The sequence below is a fragment of the Neofelis nebulosa genome, chromosome 1 (genome assembly GCF_028018385.1).
Source record: "Neofelis nebulosa isolate mNeoNeb1 chromosome 1, mNeoNeb1.pri, whole genome shotgun sequence".
In the NCBI taxonomy this organism is placed as follows: domain Eukaryota; kingdom Metazoa; phylum Chordata; class Mammalia; order Carnivora; family Felidae; genus Neofelis; species Neofelis nebulosa.
Window position 1 is genome coordinate 11,207,101 of NC_080782.1, and position 20,864 is coordinate 11,227,964.

At 39.8% G+C, this 20,864-nt stretch overlaps 1 protein-coding gene across 2 annotated transcripts in view; it reads right to left on the reverse strand.

Annotated features, from left to right (window-relative positions):
• Nucleotides 1-20,864, reverse strand: part of DNAH5 (dynein axonemal heavy chain 5) — a 289,955-nt gene that overhangs the window by 102,496 nt on the left and 166,595 nt on the right. For both annotated transcript variants that reach the window (XM_058715840.1, XM_058715830.1), the window contains exons 42-47: nt 18,094-18,240; nt 15,435-15,676; nt 11,661-11,837; nt 11,050-11,251; nt 9,126-9,268; nt 8,276-8,410 (exon numbers count right to left, since the gene is read on the reverse strand). In XM_058715840.1, coding sequence (XP_058571823.1) covers nt 8,276-8,410; nt 9,126-9,268; nt 11,050-11,251; nt 11,661-11,837; nt 15,435-15,676; nt 18,094-18,240 — 1,046 coding nt within the window. The remainder of the gene's footprint in view (nt 1-8,275; nt 8,411-9,125; nt 9,269-11,049; nt 11,252-11,660; nt 11,838-15,434; nt 15,677-18,093; nt 18,241-20,864) is intronic.

Here is a 20,864-nt window from a genome sequence, read left to right on the forward strand (position 1 = left end):
ACTCTCTTTCTGTCTCTCAAAATAAATGAATAAACATTTAAAAAAGATAGTGTGTAAATGTAGGAGAAAGTGGAGATACATTGACCCAAAATGCATCCTCCTCCTATCCAAAAAAGCTTACTTATTTCATGATGAAGAGCAAACTAGTTAAAAACGACTTCAATAATCCAAGACACAACCACAAAATAAGGCCAACATAGAAGCAAAAAGTCATATATTTGTCCTCGGAAATCTTTGCAGTTTGGTCATTTCAAATTATAATTTCCCATCACCATTTTAATGAATAAGGGCAAGAGATATGACACTTTTTCACCATTTCCAAATATAAAGATATATAAATATATCCCAACTCATTCAATTACAAAGTAAATCTCTCACAACAACAGTACAATGGCAAAAAGAATTTCCTATTTCCCTGAAATAAAAGCAAGCTGTTTAAAGTAATGAACTGGCTAAATTTAGCTCTGCTTTTCAATGAATTTAAATGTATAAGGTGATTCATAATCTCCTGACACCTTCCTATGGCAAGCTAGAGCCTTCCAGATATTCCCTTGTCTATTAATGAGACCTCATAAACACATGAAGATTTTATGTCTTGGGGCGCCTGAGTGGCTCTCAGTTAAGTGTCAGACTCAGGTCATGATCTCGCGGTTTGAGTTCGAGCCCCACATCGGGCTCTGTGCTGACAGCTCGGAGCCTGGAGCCTGCTTCGGATTCTGTGTCTCCCTCTCTCTCTGCCCCTCCCCCACTCAAGCTCGTTCGCTCTCTCTCTCTCTCTCTCTCTTTCTCAAAAATAAACATTAAAAAAAAAAAAGATTTTATGTCTTGGGTGCCACCTAAGAGGTAAAAAGCCACAGGTGGAATAGGTGAAGTGATATGGAGTAATAATCCCACACCTGCACTTTCTTCCCCTTCACGGTGACCCTATTTTCTTTTTCAAAATAACAGGAAATCGTTAGTAAACTATATATGTCATAAAAAGGCTAAGCTGACAAAAAAAAAAAACAAGAGGGAGTAAAATGAAGCAGCTTCTGACCCTGGAGTTGAGACCTTTCTGTTTTTAGAACTGCTACCCATTAAATCATTACCTAATGCATCTGGAGTTTGAGGAGACCTCCTAGAGTTCGGAAGCACAAGAACTGTAGGTTCTACTCCATCACGTAACTATTTGGAAATGTTTGGGAAAACCATATATGTGGACTAGTATCTCCAGCTGGACTTCCGCACTTGGAGGATCCATACTTGGCATCACGAAGTCAATATATCCAACATAAATGCCCCTTACCCCAAAGTCTGCACCCCCTGATGGGCACCCATTTCAGGGATCTACACCAATGACCCGACTGTCCCGTCCAAACATTTCCCCATCCAACATCAATACATTCTCTCTCTTCTAATTTCCATACTCCTATTTGATGTATCTCCTCCTCCCTGAACAATGATATTCCCAAGGTCAGTTATTTGTCTTTCTCAGGGGGATTCATGTCACAAACTCTTAAACTGCCCCCATTCTGCCTCCTCCAGACAGTCCTGATAACTTCTTAATAAGTCATATATACTATGTTGTGTGGTTTACAATTTTATCTAGAATTTTCTGTCTCCCCCAAAAAATCAGTCTAAAGAACTACAGATAATCTTTGTTGTGTTTCGCCACCCACACACTCCCTGATTTCCTTCACCTGGGTTCCCACTTCAACCACTGTTTTGGTGAGATGGACCCTGGTGTAGTTAACAAAAATTGGCATATTTGTTTATCTGAGTACTGTGTCTCCCACTGGAATGTAAAGAGGAAAGACATTTTGTTTGTCTTGTTCATCACTACAACCTCAGCGTCCAGAAAGGTATATGGCGCAGTATCCTTATTTGTAAGTATTTGATATACAGATAAATGAGGAAAAGAAACCTGGGAGTCATCCGTAACTTTCTTCTTTCTCTTCTACCCCTCTCTTCTTTTTTTCTAAATTTTTTTTTAATGTTTATTCATTTTTTGATAGAGAGAGACAGAGAGTGAGTGGGGGAGGGGCAGAGAGAGAGGGAGACACAGAATCAATCCAAAGCAGTCTCCAGGCTCTGAGCTGTCAGCACAGAGCCCGAGGCAGGGCTCGAACTCACGGACCGTGAGATCATGACCTGGGCCAAAGTCGGACGCCCAACCGACTAAGCCACCCAGGTGCCCCTACCCCTCTCTTCTAACAACACCTACTCAGACAACAACAGGTGTGCTTCCATTCTAACTTTTCTACTTGGTCCAGCCCTCATCTCCCAGTTCTCTCTGAGAACACCCATATCTCTTCATCTTGTCCTCCCCTCTGCAGACAGCATGAGCCTTCTAAAGGGGCAGTGTCAGCCTGTAAAATACTCCACCGGTTCTCCAGGAGTGATTTACAAGGAGTGCCATGATGTTCCCACGTACATCTCCAGTCTCACCTCTAAAGACCCCTTAGTCTCTTTGTTCTGGGCCCTCACCATCGTAATTCATTCGTATTCAGTTAACAATAAAACACATACCACACAGTGATGCTCAGCTCACAGGCTAGTGTTCGTTAAGGGGTCCTTATTTACATATTCCTAGAGTAGCCATTTCTGAGCCAAAAAATCTCTCAGCATCAGCATCAGCTAAACACAATTTGTCAAAAATTGATTTAGATGAATGATCTTCCATAAATGTCACTTCTCTCGACACAGCTATTGATAAAAAAAAAAAAATTGAGATCTCTAGCAAGAACTTGGACTAAGGGCGGTTTATGCTGTTGTCTGAGAACAAACAAAAACTTTACTCTGAAATCAGAGGAGCTAGTGAGCATGGTATCATCTTAAGCACTCTATGGAATCTTAGAAAGATTCTGTTCTTGTTGTCTGCCTATCTCACACATGGCATGCGAGGGCTAGCCCAAGTTGTGACAACAGCATTTTAAGAAATAAAAACCAGAAGGCTAGAAATCCAGACAGACTTGGGAATGCAGGTGAAGAAAGCTGCCCGTGTCCATGCTAAGCTAGGAGCCCTACAACTAGGGGTAATTCAATTTTTTGAATTAATTCTTAATAGTTCAGCCTCTATAATTCCTAAAATATATAATATTAATATGACATAAGTATGGAATTTCCTTAAGTAAAGTCAGCTTTTTCATTACATTGATTTCTGTAATCTTCTGAAGAAATTACTTCCTTCCTCCTCTGGTCTCCACAACACTTTTAGATTACACCATAAGTAGCACTTATCACATCAGTTATACTTGATTGTATACATGTCTATTTCCCCAACCAGATAGAGGGCGGAACACTGCCTTGGAAGAGATATTGGCAGGGTAATGTACAGTTGAGAAGGTTGTGCACTGCCCAATTCTTGGGTTTATCATTCACACAATTGTCTCTGTAATAGGACATAGCACAAATCTGCATAACCTGCATAGTCACAAGTGGAAGTGTATATAAAGATATTTAAATTACAGATACATGTGTATGTGTGTATATACACAACACAGTATTATCCATAAATAATATATGTCAAAGTACAGCATGAGCTTAATGCATTATACAGATGAAAGATATTTTATTATCACTTACAGGCAACTCTATATATCAGCATTTAAGTCATTTTCATATATATTACATCCAATTGAATTGAAATATAAAATATGCTTGGGGTGCCTGCATGGCTCAGTCGGTTGAGCATCTGACTTCAACTCAAGTCATGATCTCACGGCTTGTGAGTTCAAGCCCTGCATTGGGCTCTGTGCTGACATCTCAGAGCCTGGAGCCTGCTTCAGATTCTCTGTCTCCCTCTTTCTTTCTGCCCCTCCCCCACTCATGCTCTTTCTCTCTCTCTCAAAAATAAATAAACATTTAAAAAATTTTAAATATGCTTAATTTTAGGCCTACATATCTGCTGTTTATAGCTAAAAGATTAAAATGGACAGCTTATGTTCTTATTAAGACTTCTATTGAGGGGTGTCTGGGTGTGTCGGTTGGTTAAGCATCCGACTTCGGCTCAGGTCATGATCTCACGGTTTGTGAGTTCGAGCCCCATATTGCGTTCCGTGCTCATAGCTCAGAGCCTGGATCCTGCTTCAGATTCTTTGTCTCCTTCTCTCTCTGCCTCTCCCCTGCTTGTGCTCTCTCTCTCAAAAATAAATAAACATTAAAAAAAAATTTTTTTAAAGACATCTAATGCTTGAATAAGATCTTCCCCTTTTACTATAAATCACCAAAAGCAAATGAAAAATCTTACATTAGTAAAGTGTAAAATGCTCAATAGCATATTATAAAGAAAAGTAAAATATCTAAAACAATGTGAAAAGACAATAAAAAGGTAAGTAGAAGCTAAAAATAAAACAAGATCACTAAGTGATAAATCAGTCATTTGAATATTAATGTGGATAAAGAAAAGCCAATTGGAAGGAGGCATACGGGTGAACTGGAAAAGCACAGAACATATGGGGACCTGGTTTCTCACCAGTTTCTGCAATCGGCTAACTGTGTGAACACAGACAAGTATATCAGTCTCCCTCGAACTGAGTACATTCATAGTAACAGTAAAACCTGACGTTTTTAGAGACCTTCACCGTGGAAAAATACTTTCACATATTATCTCTTATGATTCTACTCCAGAAACTCATCTTAAAACTGTGCTCTGAAGAATCAGAAGGATTTTCCACAACCATAGGGGCCTCTGCAGGAAGCAAGGATGAAGTCGGGAAGGGTTTCAGGAGTCCAGCTCCAACTCCACCAGAGCAAATCTATGGTCACCTGTTTCATAGCTTAGTCTTCTGCATAGGATTTCATTTGGAAAAGCGGTTCTGAGTCTTTAAAAAAAATGTGGAATTTCTTTCTCGGCTCTATGAGTCTCATTTTTTAAAAAGAAAACCTAGTGCCATACAACTATTTAAAAGACAATTATATTCAAAACATTTTAAGATTATTTTTAGAAAAGATCAACTTTTTCAGAAATTCTCTAAAGAAACTTTCTTCTTAACTTCCTGTGTTGTTTAACTTTTTAAAGGTATGTGTAGATTACCTCTAAAACAGAAAGAAAACACTTAAAATAATATTTGTTGGGGAAAAAATTGAGATCTCTCTCTTAAAAGACTCACTGAATTGCCTTCGCCAAAAAGATCAGGGCATCGTACAACTTTTGCCCAAACTATACACTTTCGATAGTTACAGGGATGCCATTACTTATTAATCCAAGCCAATGGAAGTAAACTAGACTGTTCTAGATGAAGACGGACATATAGTCAAACACTGACAAAAGCTGTGCATGTGACACCTTGGGGAAAATAAAAGAAACCATAAATGAAGATAACCTGTCAAGCAACAGACGTGTGGCCTCGACTGGACCGTGTGCTATCATGGTAACACAGGAGGGACGCACAGTATCTATTTTCTCGTCTACAATTTCAGTTGCGTTTGGATCCAGGTAAGCAGAAGATACCCAGAAAGATGCTCATCTCCCTCAAAACTCGCTTTAGCATGAACGGTGGAAAATTACAGTGAGAAAGTTAATTATAGCAGGTTAGGTAATTGAAACTTTCTAAAATTAATGAGTCTAGCTTAGTAGAAAGCTTGGATACTCAGCAGTCAACAGGCACTGAGCAGACTACATGATCCTATGATGCTTCTGAGCAGGAAAAGAAACAGTGAACTATCGATGACAGCTTGACATCGGGGTCGGAGGGAATTGGGCTAACGTAGCTGGGAATCAGCTAAGGGACCTGAAAGAACACACATATTTGTGTTCTAAAAGCCTGCCTATTATTGTCCTAATTATTACATTCCAATGTGGTGCAACTTCTAGAAATCTATTACATCGTTTATGAATTTTGATATCAACAAACAGGTTGCTTTCTAGATAACATATGCCTTTTTTCCAGGGAATTAATAAATGTCTCGTGATAAAGCCTACAGATCTTTATCACCCTGAAGGAGTAAATAACACCAAGAGTTACTAGTAAAAATACAGTGACAGGGTCTTGTTACATACTAAATGATTTGGCTGGCCTTTGTCCCTGGTTCCTAGGAGGGAGCCTTTAAACACCTGCAATTCCCCGAGTAATAAGAATCTGTTGTTCATGGCGGGTCCCCTCAGTCTACTCTTGCCCAAAAGGCCAACTGTGTGATTTGAGGGTTGGTGATTTGGACCACATGACATCAGTGGATATTTTGGGAGGGGAGGGGGCTTGGAGACTGAGTTCAATCACATGGCCAATGATTCCATCAGTCACGCCTACGTCATGAAGCCCGACAGAGCTCTGGACAGTGTCGTTCAGGTGAGCTTACCAGTTGGGGACGCACTTGGATGTGCCTGAAAGACAACACATGCTGAGGACACAAGAAGGTTTTGGCCGGGACCCTCCCAACCATTGCCTCAATGCATCTCTTCTTGTGGCTGATCCTGATTCATATCTTTTATAATAAAACTGTAATCATTAGCACAGCACTTTCCTAAATTCTGAGAGTCATTCTGGTGAATTACGGAGAGAGAGTCATAGGAACCGCTGAACTTTGAGCCAGGTGTTCGGAAAGGCTGGTGGCCTGGAAACTGAGGCAGGTGGCTGATACCCGAAGTGAGGGAAGGTCTGGGGGGGACTGAGCCCTTTGCCTGTAAAGCCTCAGTAACTCCAGGTAGTTACTGTCAGAATTACATTACAGCCCTAAAGATTTACTCCAGTCTCAAGAAATGTGAATTGATAATTACCCAACATAATAGGCGGAAAGAATCACACTTTCATTTAATGTTTGAAAACCTGCATCCGCAAAGAAGTTATAATTAAAGCCTTTAAGGGGATGCTCTCCTAAAGTAAAACTAACAAAAGTTCTTCAAATGTGAGACAATACCAAGGGAATGTGCATAATGTCAGTAACAAAGGAATATGTATAACATTAGCATCTTGCCAGCCTAGGGTAATTTAACGTGCTATTCCCCAAACACGAAAATATCACAGCTCAGTCTTTGCAGTTTCAGGCTGACCTTCCATGCAGACATTCCTTCCCATCACGACACGGTAAATGGTATTCATCTGACAGAGGGCTAGCAGGTATTGGAAATTCCATCTCTAACAGGAGCAGAAAACAGTTGACAGTCTTATTTAGAAACTTAATCAATGGTCTTAGTTTATTGGCGCTCTCCAGTCACCAATTACATGAAGGGATAAAAGGTCAGGATGTAGCCAGGCAGGCTGTCAACAATTTTCATTGCTCTTTGATATTTTAATTCCAACAACCACAGCACGACAAAGTTAATCAAGACCAAAGTTCTTCGGGTGGGAATTCTCCTAAAAATTCCCCTTCCATCTTCAAGTTATGAAATGCATCCTTTTTATTTATGTATTAATGTTCTAACAGATATGAGGGATGATTTGAAAACAACCCACGCATGAGTTGACACATAGGATTCTCTCCCCAGTTTCCACAGGGTCTTAAACAACTTAGGACCAGAGCAAAACCACCAGGCCACCACTGGGATCCCAGTCGTTCTTGGCAGTGTTGTTCACAGAAGCAAAGCAAATTTGAGGGATTTTTTTTTCTATTACTCCTCAATAATACAGTAGGGTAAAATCTTGAATGTGCTAACTCTACGATTTATTCCTGCAATTGATAATGGGAGCCGTGGTGTAATGTTAAGTCAGGATACAACAAAATAAATCAGCAATGTCGGGACTGGAGATCAGACGAGGAACGAAAGCAAGACTGGAAGAGAATTAGACTTGCACCAGTCGGAGATCTTTCCACACTAATACCCCGGTGTGGACCCTGAGAATGTGAATTATGGAGAGGTGGGCAGGGAGAATGAAGAGAAAGAAGGAGATGTGAAAAGTATTTCCATAGCTACATTTTCAGACCTTGATTCAAGAGAGACCCATCAAAGACGACCGGTGTATCTAGCCTAGAGGCTAGAATAATAGTAACAACGACAGAAGAGCAGACACTAGGGAGAGGAAGCAGGTTTGGATGGAGGAATGAATGATATTCCTTTCAGTTTTGGGTTTTACATGTTCACAGGCTTTCTTTACATATTTTAAACAGTACTGAGGCGTTTAACTCCCTGTATAAGCTTTTTATTTCTCCACAATTTAAGATTATACAGTATAACTCAACTAGGGGGAGATTCTATCGCAGGTAAATAATACAGATAATGGAAGGCATATGTAGGGGACTTATCACGGCTGGGAAAAAGTGCAGATGAAGTCAATGGGCACAGGCTTCCCAGGGAAGAGAGTGGAGCCTCCAAACTTTATCACAAACTTGGTCTTAACGAGCAATACCAAAGAGCCAGTACCTGAAACATCAGTGGGGTGGTTGCAGAAGAAAAATTCAGACTCTTGGTTATGTGACCTTCAGAATCGTATTTTGACATAAATCCTTTGAGAATGACTGTTTTGGCTGTTCCTTGCTCCCCAATTAACAGCACGGCCTAAAAGAGAAGTTGAGAAAGAAACCCAAGGAATGCAGTAAAATGATTATGGGCTACATCGTGCTCCCCCTCTCCAAATTCACACGTCGAAGCCCTAATACCCAGGGCCTCAGAATGTGACTGTATTTGCAGAGAGGGCCTTTAAAGAGATGATGAGGTTAAAATGAGGCCATTAAGGTGGGCCCTAGTTCAATCTAACCAGCCTCTGTAGAAGAGGAGGAAGTCTGGATACACAGGTAACAGGAGGGATGAGCACAGATAAAGACCACAGAGAAGGCAGCCAGCTGCGAGCCAAGGAGAGAGGCCCCCGGGGAAACTAAACCCGCCAGCACCTTAACCTTGGACTCCAAGCCTCCAGAACTACGAGGAAAGAAAGGTCTGTCGTTTAAGCCACCCAGCCTGTGGTGATTTATTTGGGCAGCCCTGGCAAACTAACACAATTATCAGAAGAGAAGAATGTCTCTTTGGACAAACGAGTCAAAATTCACTGTCTCTCAACTAACATGTGAGAACAAATTACTTGCTCATGAATTGGAACCAGGCAACTCTACGGCTGTCAGTGGAGAATAATAAAAGTAGTATATCCATTTGGGTCCTATTTTCATTTCCTCTGGACAGCAACCTAAAGCATTCTAAGATAAATGCAAGATGCCTTGTGTTTTCAAGGGACGTTTGAAAATGTGCTATTGTTAACAATTAAGTTAAAGAGCCGTACCTTGCCCTGTTTAGCGATGGTTTTGATTAGGAAGTCGGTCCTCACGTTGTCGACATTTGGTACCAGGATGGAGCCGTATTCTGGAGTGACGTCAGGTGGATACACATACTCCTCGGTACACGTGTTCCAGTGAAGCCACTGACCTGAGGTGCACACAGAACATTCACATATTCATACGCCTATTAATGACTTAATTCCTAACTGTCACGAGCAGATGTCCTGGACATCTCATAAAGCATCTTTCAAAATCTCCCCGTAAAATAAAATGATTAGAATGGTATCTCTACGTAGTATTTAAGTATGTGTTAGCCGAGTCAGAATTTCCCAAGGAACAATTCCAAAGTGGTAATATTAGGAAATATTAAGAAGTGTCTTGGAATTTTCTTTCTAGATATGTCAGTTTTCAATAATGTCTGAATAAAAATTAAGAATACAGTGATAAGGGACTGGGTGGCTCAGTCGGTTAAGTGTCAGACTCTAGGTTTCAGCTCAGGTCATGATCTCACAGTTCACGGGTTCGAGCCCTACATGGGGTTTGGTGCTGACGGCACAGAGCCTGCTCGGGATTCTCGCTCTCTCCTCTCTCTCTGTCCCTCCCACGCTCACTCTCATTCTCTCTCTCAAAAATAAATAAACATTCAAAAAGAACACAGTTGGGATGCCTAGGTGGCTCGGTTGGTTAAGCGTCCGACTTCGGCTCAGGTCCTGATCTCACGGTCTGTGAGTTCCAGCCCCGCGTTGAGCTCTGTGCTGACAGCTCAGAGCCTGGAGCCCGCTTCAGATTCTGTCTCCCCTCTCTCTGCCCCTCCCCCACTCACGTTCAGTCTCTTTCTCTCTCTCAAAAATAAACAAACATTAAAAAAATTTTTAAATTGGGGGCGCCTGGGTGGCGCAGTCGGTTAAGCGTCCGACTTCAGCCAGGTCACGATCTCGCGGTCCGTGAGTTCGAGCCCCGCGTCAGGCTCTGGGCTGATGGCTCGGAGCCTGGAGCCTGTTTCCGATTCTGTGTCTCCCTCTCTCTCTGCCCCTCCCCTGTTCATGCTCTGTCTCTCTCTGTCCCAAAAATAAATAAAAAACGTTGGAAAAAAAAAAATTTAAAAAAAAAAAAATTTTTTAATAAAAATAAAAAATAAAAAAGAATATAGTGATAGTAGTATGTACCTAAAACCACTTAAAATATCTAATCTCATAAGTTTTTCATTACATACTTCCTTTAATTATAGAACCAAAAATAAAAGATACAGAAATATTGTGTATATATATATACATGTTTTATATAGATGTACTTTATATATGCACATATAAATAAACTTAAGGTATATCTGGATAGATCTATAGACATAGATAAACACATTTAGTAAAAATATACTTCACACTTTGTAATCTTTATGTAAATTTCTGATTATATTATACAAATGACTGAAATAGATCTGATTCGGAGATTTTTCTTTTCTAATTTTTTTAAAATTTTTTCTTAACATTTATTTTTGAGACAGAGAGAGACAGAGCATGAATGGGGGAGGATCAGAGAGAGGAGACACAGAATCTGAAACAGGCTCCAGGCTCTGAGCTGTCAGCACGGAGCCCAACGCAGGGCTCGAACTCACAGACTGCGAGATCATGACCTGAGCCGAAGTCGGACGCTCAACCGACTGAACCATCCAGGAGCCCCTCTAATTTGTTTTTAATTCATTAAAAGTTTAGTAAATAATATACCTCACAAGGGGAAGATACGCATCTGGGACACAAATGAAATAAAGTTTTGAAAAAGAAACAATCAGGTTTCATCACACATAAAGATTTCCCTTTTAATTTCACAGCGTATGTTTTAATTACCATTTAGAAAAATAAAGCTATGTAAACATTAGCCAGTGGAAAAACCTGCTCCCGTGTGTTAGGTAGGAACGGAAGCAAGTGTCCTCACCACTGGACGAGACATGATAGTCAAACATGGTGTCATCGGTCCCCGCTAGAGGCGGCAAATCCAAGGTCAGCGCTTCCTGAGAACGCAGCCAGTGCTCCACCCGGCGTCGGCCCTCCAATTCCAGCACGGCCCCGATGCTCCACATGAGGGAGAAGACATACAGTCTCCCCAGGTGCTCTGGGGTGACCTCCACACCTTGCTCCTGGGCACGGAAGAAACTTTTTGTTTTAGTCACTCAATTCTCAAGCCTAAATTGTGCTTTGAGGTTTCAATAAAAATAATAAAAAATGTCAAAGGGACAATACCTTTTCCCAAGACAAGAACAAGGAAAAGATGAGTAAAACTGGAAACATACAGAATTTATCTCAATACCAAGTCAGCGCCCAAAATAAATCTGGATGTTTATCAGATGACTGTGAACTTGCCACTAAATTACAAACCCGTGACTTACTTGGGGAGAAAAGTAATGAGAAAAATAAAAACGGTGCAGGGGGACGTTTGAAACATTCCCCCATCCATAGCTCTAAGAGAGCCAGTTTCAAATACTACACTCTCTGCACAACACGGCTCAGTTAATAAGAGGGGAATTTCTAGAAAGTTGAGCAATTTACCTTTGGAGGGATCAGCCCTTGAAGCATGTCAATGCTCTGCATGATCACAAAGGCCTCAGGTATCTCCATCTTGTGTTCTAAGTTCTGAATACTGAAGCGATACAGGTCGGGAAAAGACTTGATGTACAGCTGACGAAGAATTTCAGCTTCTTGGGGTGAGCGCTTCTTAAGGAAACCCTGTTAATTTACATATTAATGCACTAATAAATGTATTAGCATGCCAGGAGAATGGCCGTTTTGGGACAAAAATTTTTTAAATATCAATGGACTATAACAACAACATCTAATGATAATACTGCAGATGGGATGTGCCAGGCCTTGCTATACATTCTTTCATGCGTTAACTTATTTAATGCTCAAAATAATGCTATGAGGTAGGAGCTATTATTATCCTCCTTTTACAGATGAGAAAACCAAAGTCCAGGGGCCTCTGGGTGGCTCAGTCAGTTGAGCGTCCAACTTCAGCGCAGGTCACGATCTCACGGCTCGTGAGTTCGAACCCTGAGTTGAGCCTGCTTCGGGTTCTGTGTCTCCCTCTCTCTCTGCCCCTCCCCCACTTGTGCTCTGTCTCTCTCTGTCTCTCAAAAATGAATAAACATTTAAAAAATATTAAAAAAAAAAAAAAAAAAAAAAAGAAAGAAAACTGAAGCCCAAAGAGTTTAAGTGATGTGCCCAGGATCCCACGGCCAGTGGGTAGCCAGGTGAGTGCCAAGTCCAGAATTCAAACCCACATGTTCCGTTACGACCCTACACATGTGCTCAGGTCTTGAAACCAAGATGGACAAAAAGTCTTCAGCTCTTGATTAAAATACACGAGAAGACAATGAGGAGGCATACATAAGAGAAATAATTCAGGAAAAGAAAAAGGACTAAAAGATGAACACAGCAAATCCATACCCACGTTTTCTTAAGTGGGAAACAAAGATGTATCAAATTAGCTGTTTCCTTTTATTTCTTCTGATGTAACTAATAACCAGTGTGGGAAAATATCAAAGAATACTCAGGAAAATGGAGAATTGAGTCACTTGGAGAGCCCACTGTAGAAAAGTGCATGTGATCCCTAACAAAATACCATGTAACACACAATATTCTCTGAAGCTGAGACAAGTTCCCTTGGCCTCAAAAGATCGGCTCATTCTTAGACACTGAACAGTAGCAATAAAATGTTGATTCCAAATTATTCATCAATTCATGAATTTACCAAGGTTCCACGGCAACAAAAACAGAACATAGCACTTTCAAGTTGATGGAAGCAGAAAGGTCATACACAAGGCCAAGAAATCAGCTTGGCTCCCAGGAGCTGACAGATTCCTATGAACAAAACTTCTCCACCTGCCTGCCTCTAATAACTCCCTAGAGCTGCCTGATACTGCTCTAAACACTTTCAGTCTGATTCTTTGTGAGTCTTGCTTCTTGCTAATCATTTGTGAGAAGAAACTGCATTATTGAAAAGCATTATAAAAAATTAGGTAAGTGCAGCATTAAGACCTTATTCAGCCTCAACATAGAACATAATAGAAGCTTATTTCATAAAAAGCAAAGTCTAAATATTCATTAGCTAGTGGTGTAAAAGTATTTTTTAAAAGCCTTCGTGGATGCGAAGTATTAGGGGAAAATCACACAAATACTTTTTTTCACTTGTAGCTTGCTGCTGTATCTGTGGTTGCCAAATCTGAAGCTACTTCAGTGCTTTTAAAAACAAAAACAAAAACAAAAACCAACTCCTGGACCTCTGTCCCCAGAGATTCTAATCTGGTAGGATTGGGGTATGACCCAATCACCTGTATTTTAAAGAACTGTCATTGATGACTATTTTTGCAAAGCCAGGGTTCAGAACCCTTGCTCTGTATTCTCCTTAATGGATGGATAATTTGATTGCGAAATCTGAAATCTTTAGAAGCATGTTTAGTGACACATCCAATTACACGTAAGCAACATTTTGCTATATAATCTCCCCCTTTTTCACATCTTGACACTTCACCAAACCTAAACCCTTGTGCAAGCCAGAGTTCTGTAAATCCTGAGATGATATTATTAAAAGCTAAGGCATATTGATACAGAAAGACAAGTACAAAAATTTAATGATGATGTAAAATAAACACCTACTTAATTTAAATTATGATTTTATAAGTTTTCAATCAAAATCATTTCTAAAAAATTAGGTAAATAAAATAATAAATTTAACTAACAATGGCAAAAAGAGGTTTCACACGTGGCTACTCTAATAAGCATTCTGCCCAGGGCGCCTGGGTGGCTCTGTCAGTTAAGTGTCCAACTTTGGCTTAGGTCATGGTCTCACAGTTCATGAGTTCAAGCCCCACGTCAGGCTCTGTGCTGACAGCTCAGAGCCTGAAGCCTGCTTCTCTCTCTGCCCCTCCCCTACTCATGCTCTATCTGTCTCTCTCTCCCTCTCTCTCTCTCTCTCTCAAAAATAAACATTAAAAAAATTAATAAGCATTCTGCCCTACATTATAGTATTTATTTAGTAAAATATCTAAGTATACAAGGCATTTAATTATAATCTAATTATAATCAATACACTCTAGAATGTACCGGTGATAAGAAAATAATATAGCTTTTCATGAATTGAAGAGACATTGTCTGAAATATTATTTCCAAGAACAAACTTAAAACGAATATTATGGCTATTGAATCTCATCAAAATTCCTTATATACAATTTTAATAAATTGTTTTCTTCAAGCTAATGTTTCTAAGATGGGCGCTCCCAAACTTTACAGGCATGAGTACCTTTTAAAAATGTCATGAATTCCCAAAGTGATAAAATTAAATCTCACTTATTCACAGTTTGGCGGGATTAGTGATTCAGCTAGGCCTTGCGATTACTCCACAACCCACAGTGGACATCACAGGTCTAAGGAGATGCAAAGAGCCCAGAAGAAATCAATCAGAACACCGATGGCACCTGGAAGGGACAATCAGGGTTTCGATGTCCCGAAGGATACAAGATCTGCCAGAAACAGTAGCAACGAAATGCAATCACACCACAGGTCTGCAGAAAAATCAGCATGCACTGTACCAGAACACGAAAAGATCCATTTTCCTCTTTGGGTCCACAAAAGAAAGACTCCGTGCTGATTCAAAGGAGCACGTGCACCCCAGTGTTTATAGCAGCACTTTCAACAACAGCCAAATGATGGAAAGAGGCTAAATGTCCATCAACTGATGAATGGATACAGAAGATGTGGTTTATATATATATATATATACAATGGAGTACTACCTGGCAGTCAAAAAGAATGAAACCTTACCATTCATAACAACGTAGACGGAGCTAGAATGTATTATTATGCCAAGTGAAATAAGTCAGTCGGAGAGAGACAGATACCATATGTTTTCACTCACATGTGGATGATCTTGAGAAAGTTAACAGAAGACCATGGGGGAAGAGATGGGGGAGAAAAATAGTTACAAACAGAGAGGGAGGGAGGCAAACCATAAGACACTCTGAAATAAACAGAACAAACTGAGGGTGGATGGGGAGTGGTGGGGGAGAGGGGAAAATGGGTGATGGGCATTGAGGAGGGCACTTGTTGGATGAGCACTGGGTGTTGTATGTAAGCAATGAACCATGGGAATCTACCCCAAAAACCAAGAGCACACTTTACACACTGTAGGCTAGCTAATTTGACAATAAGTGATATTTAAAAGAAAAAAAAAAAGCTGGGCATGAAAACAAATTAAATTAAATTAAATTAAATTAAATTAAATTAAATTAAATTAAATTAAATTAAAAAAATGAAGACTCCAGTATACCTCAAGAATAGGACTCCAATCGAGGATAGAAGAACTCATGAAAACCATTCCATTTCTTGAGACAGTAGCAGGTGAAGCGTTGTCAATGTTATGAGGTTCAAAAATGATCTTGCAGTTTGGAGCCATGGGAATCCGATCACCATTGGCAAGGGTTAGAGTTTTGTTATCATCCAAAACAGAATTCAGATTTTCAATCCAGATGGCATCTACTGGACCATCAAGAACTATCCAGATATGCTCCCCTAGAATAGCCCACGAAAGGCAGGGGGGGAAAATACACACACACATATATACATATACACATAACTAGTGTACTTGAAGAAGTACTATAATTTGATATAATTTTCATTAATATTTAAATAAAACTTTGATAGAAATGATTATCTTATTTTGTCACATAGGACTTTTCCAGTTCTATCTATAGCCATTGTTTAAAGCACATAACCAAAGGAAAAAAGTCATTTGTTCATTGAACAAATATTCATTGAGCACCTTCTATGTATCAGCACTATTCTAGGGTCTGGGGACATTACGGTAAAAATAAGACACTGTCCTGTCTTCACAGAGCTTACATTCTAAGGGGTAGAGATGATAATGAAACCAATAAGCAAATAATATGTAAGATAAGAACAATCAGGAAGAAAAGAGGATGGGGCATTGCTTTTGATAAGGTAGTCAACAAAATATTTCAGGAGAGTGAAGTGATGTAGGGATCTAGAGGCAGAGTTTTCCAGGCAGTAAGAATACCAAGTGCAAAGGTCTCAAAGTGAGTACAAATTGAGGCTGTTCTAGAAGGCAAGAGTTGGAGAAGAGAAAAGGGAATGTGAGTGCCATCAGAAGGACAGGCAGAACCACGGAACTGATTCTGGCTGGTACATGTCACATTTGAGATGTCCCACACACATCCCACAACATTGTTGAGCTGGGATTCAAGGGAGAGGTCAGGGCTGAAGATTAGAATGTAGAAGCCATTGGCTTAGAGATGGCACTTAAAACCATGGACTGGGTATGTTTCTTCTAGGGAGGACAAGTAGACAGAGGCAGGAGGTCTGAGCACAGAGCCACTTCAAAGGTCAGACTTCTGGTACAGTCTCCTTTGCAGACTCCTCCCTCTGACAGACCCCTCATGAGGCAGAAGTAGAAGGACAGCAAGCAGGTTAAGTTTCCCTGATGTCAAGTGACAGAAGGGGTCCAAGAAGAGTGATCAACCGTGCCAGGTTCTGTGCAAGCCGGACTAGCCTGAGAACCGACAATTTGTATCTGACAAGCTGGAGGCCATGAGCCCCTTGGAGGGGCTCCTGGGGACAAAACTGATGGGAATCACTTAAGGAGATATTTGGAAGTAAAAAAAAAAAGTGACAAGCATCAGCAGAATGGTCAACGGAATGCCATCGCAAATTTCGGTATCTGGTTTAATAATTCCTCCTAATTTCTTAATCTCTAGTCTCTCTTACTGACACCATGACCAAGTTTGGAACTCTAACCTTTATTTACTGTGCCACAGCTGTAAAATATTATGTGTCAAATAAAATGCTTTTAAAAATCTTAATTATGCTCAGTCGACTGAATTTAAGTAAAATGATGATCTAAACACCCGAGTCACTTAGAAAAAGTATGTTGCCTTCTTTAAAGAGGGAAAAAAAAAAAAAAAACCACTGCTTTGAGCTCCCATTCTTTGAGGTAGCACTGGGCATTGCATATGTGTTTACATAGGATTACTGGAACAAGACAGAGACAAACTTTCATTTATTTCCAGTAAAACAACAATGTCTAATGTGAGCACACTTAAGAAATTATACATGTCCATGCCTCTTTTGACAACTGATGTTAGGTTGCTGAGCTCCGTTCCCTAAATGAGTGGCACCACCTTAAACATTTCTCAGTAGACAGGGTTCCAAAGACAAGACTCATGAAGAAATGTCCCCAGTATCTTTTCCTTCTCCTGCATCCTTCCTTCTCCCCGCAAGTGCATTCACTATGCCTTTCTCCCACTTACTCGAGAGTGAGAAAACACGAGGAGAGGAGAGTTGATATCACCTCTTCCATCTGAGCCTGTATCCCAGGAACATTGGGTTCAGTTTAGAGACTCCAAAAGTAAGAGAGCATTCAGAGTGAACCACTAGCCCTTAACGAGTTTGTTCACAGGATAACCAAATACCAGTGTGCGTCTAAACAGCAATATTTGTTAGTTCAATAGAGACTTTGTTTTTGATATATGCAATTTTCTTCCCAAAGAAGCCCATTTCCCCCTGTGATTTTATCGGGGGATCAGTATTCTAAAAATAGGCTATGCTTAAATAAAAATAACATTTTTAAAAGATACAGGGAAATGGTTATGGTAAAGTCACTTTATTCAACACTATCAATTTTCCTTAACAGCTTTTTCTTTCTATTTTATTCTAAGATGTCACAGGGATACAAAAACACTTACTGAAAAGGAAAATCATTCCCTTTGTAATAACAACAAAGAAAAAAAGGTGGGAGAGGGGGGTTTTAAATATACTAATCAATAGTTTCAGTATTTCAACATTGACAAATATACTGATTTAGGACTTGCTGGTCTCCTCGTATGGAGAATACAGTTGTTCTACTAATTCTAAATAGGTACCCTAAGATTTTATCTAGAAGTACAGGTCGAAAATAACACTTCATTTTCTACCTTTCTTAGCTCTCAACGTTTTCCTCCAAAGAGTTGAAAATATCCCATCAGTCCAATCATTTGTGGCCACATCAAGTCGACCAAACATCTGTGGGGCTGTAATCGCTTTGGGATTCATCCTCATTTCCCGGTGTGGTTTTCCACAATCTGTACCAAGTAAATCCAAATTTTAAACAACGCAGATGTAGAGCAAGCCATCATTAGGTAACACTGTACTAAGTGCAATGTACTGTCAGCAGGTGTTCAAAATAGGAAAAATACAAAATTACACGAAAACATTATGTCTTACTGCATTCCAAGGTATCGTAATTAACATCGTTACATCTTATGGACTAACATACTTTTGTTTCGGTATCGTAATTAACATCGTTACATCTTATGGACTAACATACTTTTGTTTCTATCTTCTGTAAAAGCAAGCTGCAGGAAACATAATGGGGGTGGGGGAAGGATACCATGTTGGCATGGATGAAGGAATTAATGTAATCTGGAAGTTCTTCCAATTTCACAGCTCAAAAATCTTTTGATTTATGATATATTGGATTAAGCCTGGTCTCTGAAATACCACCCAGAAGATCCTGCATTCTCTGCATTCCCGACTTCAGTTTGCTGAGATGTGTTCTTACTCGTTCGGGAAAAAAAAACACAAAAAAACAAAAAACTAAGCGAAACTAATGTTGCAGGAATCAAGGACTTTTCTTTTACAGCCAACTTCAAAACAGGTCTTTGACTCTTTCACACCCTAAAACTACTCCTACATAAGCTAGATTCTGTACATAAGGGACTGTGGTTAATAAGCAGAAAAGGGAAGAATAAGGTTTAAAGTATAAAATGATAAAAATTGACACTGAAACATTACATACTGTGCGAAAGGTTGACAAACACAGGCAAACATGCATAATAACTATGCACATTGAAAAAGGTGTTAAAACCCACTAAAACCCATTTAGAAAATTAGACCATAGTTCTCTTTTTTTAAATCACAAAAAGACTCGGGGTAATTATTTGCAGTATTTTACAACGCTGAAGGGAAACTGCATCACAACTCAGCTTCTTCAATAAATGATATCCATAAGACTAGCAAAACTATATCTTTTACCTAAAGGCCAGCAAACTCTTAAGGAGTATGACACTATTAGGGTGTCTAGGTGGCTCAGTCAGTTAAGTGTCCAACTCTTGGTTTCAACTCAGGTCGTGATCTCGCGGTTTGTGGTTTCGAGCCCTGCGACGGGCTCTGTGCTGCAGACTGATTGGGATTCTCTGTCTCCCTTTCTCTCTGCCCCCTTCCCTGCTCACTCTCTCTCTCTTTCTCAAAATAAATAAATAAACATTTTTTAAAAGACTATGATAGTATCATAAGTAAAAATGACTTGATCTGCTGCCCATATAAGAAAAACTATCAAAAATGATTTCATTATGGGGGCGCCTAGGTGGCTGAGTGGGTTAAACGTCAGACTTCGGCTCAGGTCATGATCTCATGGTTCAAGCCTCATGTCGGGCTCTGTGCTGACAGCTCAGAGCCTGGAGTCTGCTTCGGATTCTGTGTCTCCCTCTATCTCTGTCCCTCCCTGGCTCATGTGTGTGCTCTCTCACTCTCTCTCAAAAATAAACATTAAGGGGCGCCTGGGTGGCGCAGTCGGTTAAGCGTCCGACTTCAGCCAGGTCACGATCTCGCGGTCCGTGAGTTCGAGCCCCGCGTCAGGCTCTGGGCTGATGGCTCGGAGCCTGAAGCCTGTTTCCGATTCTGTGTCTCCCTCTCTCTGCCCCTCCCCCGTTCATGCTCTGTCTCTCTCTGTCCCAAAAAAAATAAATAAAAAAAAACGTTGAAAAAAAAAAAAAATTTAAAAAAAAAAAAAAATAAAATAAACATTAAAAAAAAATTTTTTTAATTATTTCATTATGGTAGTACGTAGAACTGTATCATTTCAATTTTAAATACCATAACATTTTGGTACAGAATTATTGAGTCACTATGTTATATGCCTGAAACGAATATAACATTGTATGTCAACTACGCTTGCATAATATTTTTTTAATTTAAGACCAAAAAAATGAAATACCAAAACATGTTTATAAGATCACTACAAGAAAAAAATGCTTTACTTTCAAAAGGTTGGTTAAACTGATTCCTCCTTTTATTATTATTTTTTAATTAAATCCATGTTAGTTAACATATCGTATAATAATGATTTCAGGAATAGAATTTAGGGATTCATCACTTACATATAACACCCAGTGCTCATCCCAACAAGTGCCCTCCTTAATGCCCATCACCCATCTAACCCATCCCCCCACCCAACACCCCGCCAGCAACCCTCAGTTTGTACTCTATATTTAAGAGTCTCTTATGGTTTGTCTCCCTCTCTGTTTTTATCTTATTTTTGCTTCCCTTCCCTTATGTTAATCTGTTTTGTTTCTTATTGCCACATATGAGTGAAATCATATATGTCTTTCTCTGACTTATTTTGCCTAGCATAACACACTCGAGTTCCATTCACATTATCACAAGTGGCAAGATTTCATTCTTTTTCATCACCAAGTAAATATTCTATTGTGTATATATACCACGTCCTCTTTATCCATTTGTCAGTCAATGGACATTTTGGATCTTTCCATACTTTTGCTATTGTCAATAGTGCTGCTATAAACATTGGGGTGAATGTGCCCCTTCAAAACAGCACACCTGCATCCTTTGGATAAAGACCTAGTAGTGCAATTGCTGGGTCATAGGGTAGCTCTGTTTTTAATTTTTTGAGGAACCTCCATACTGT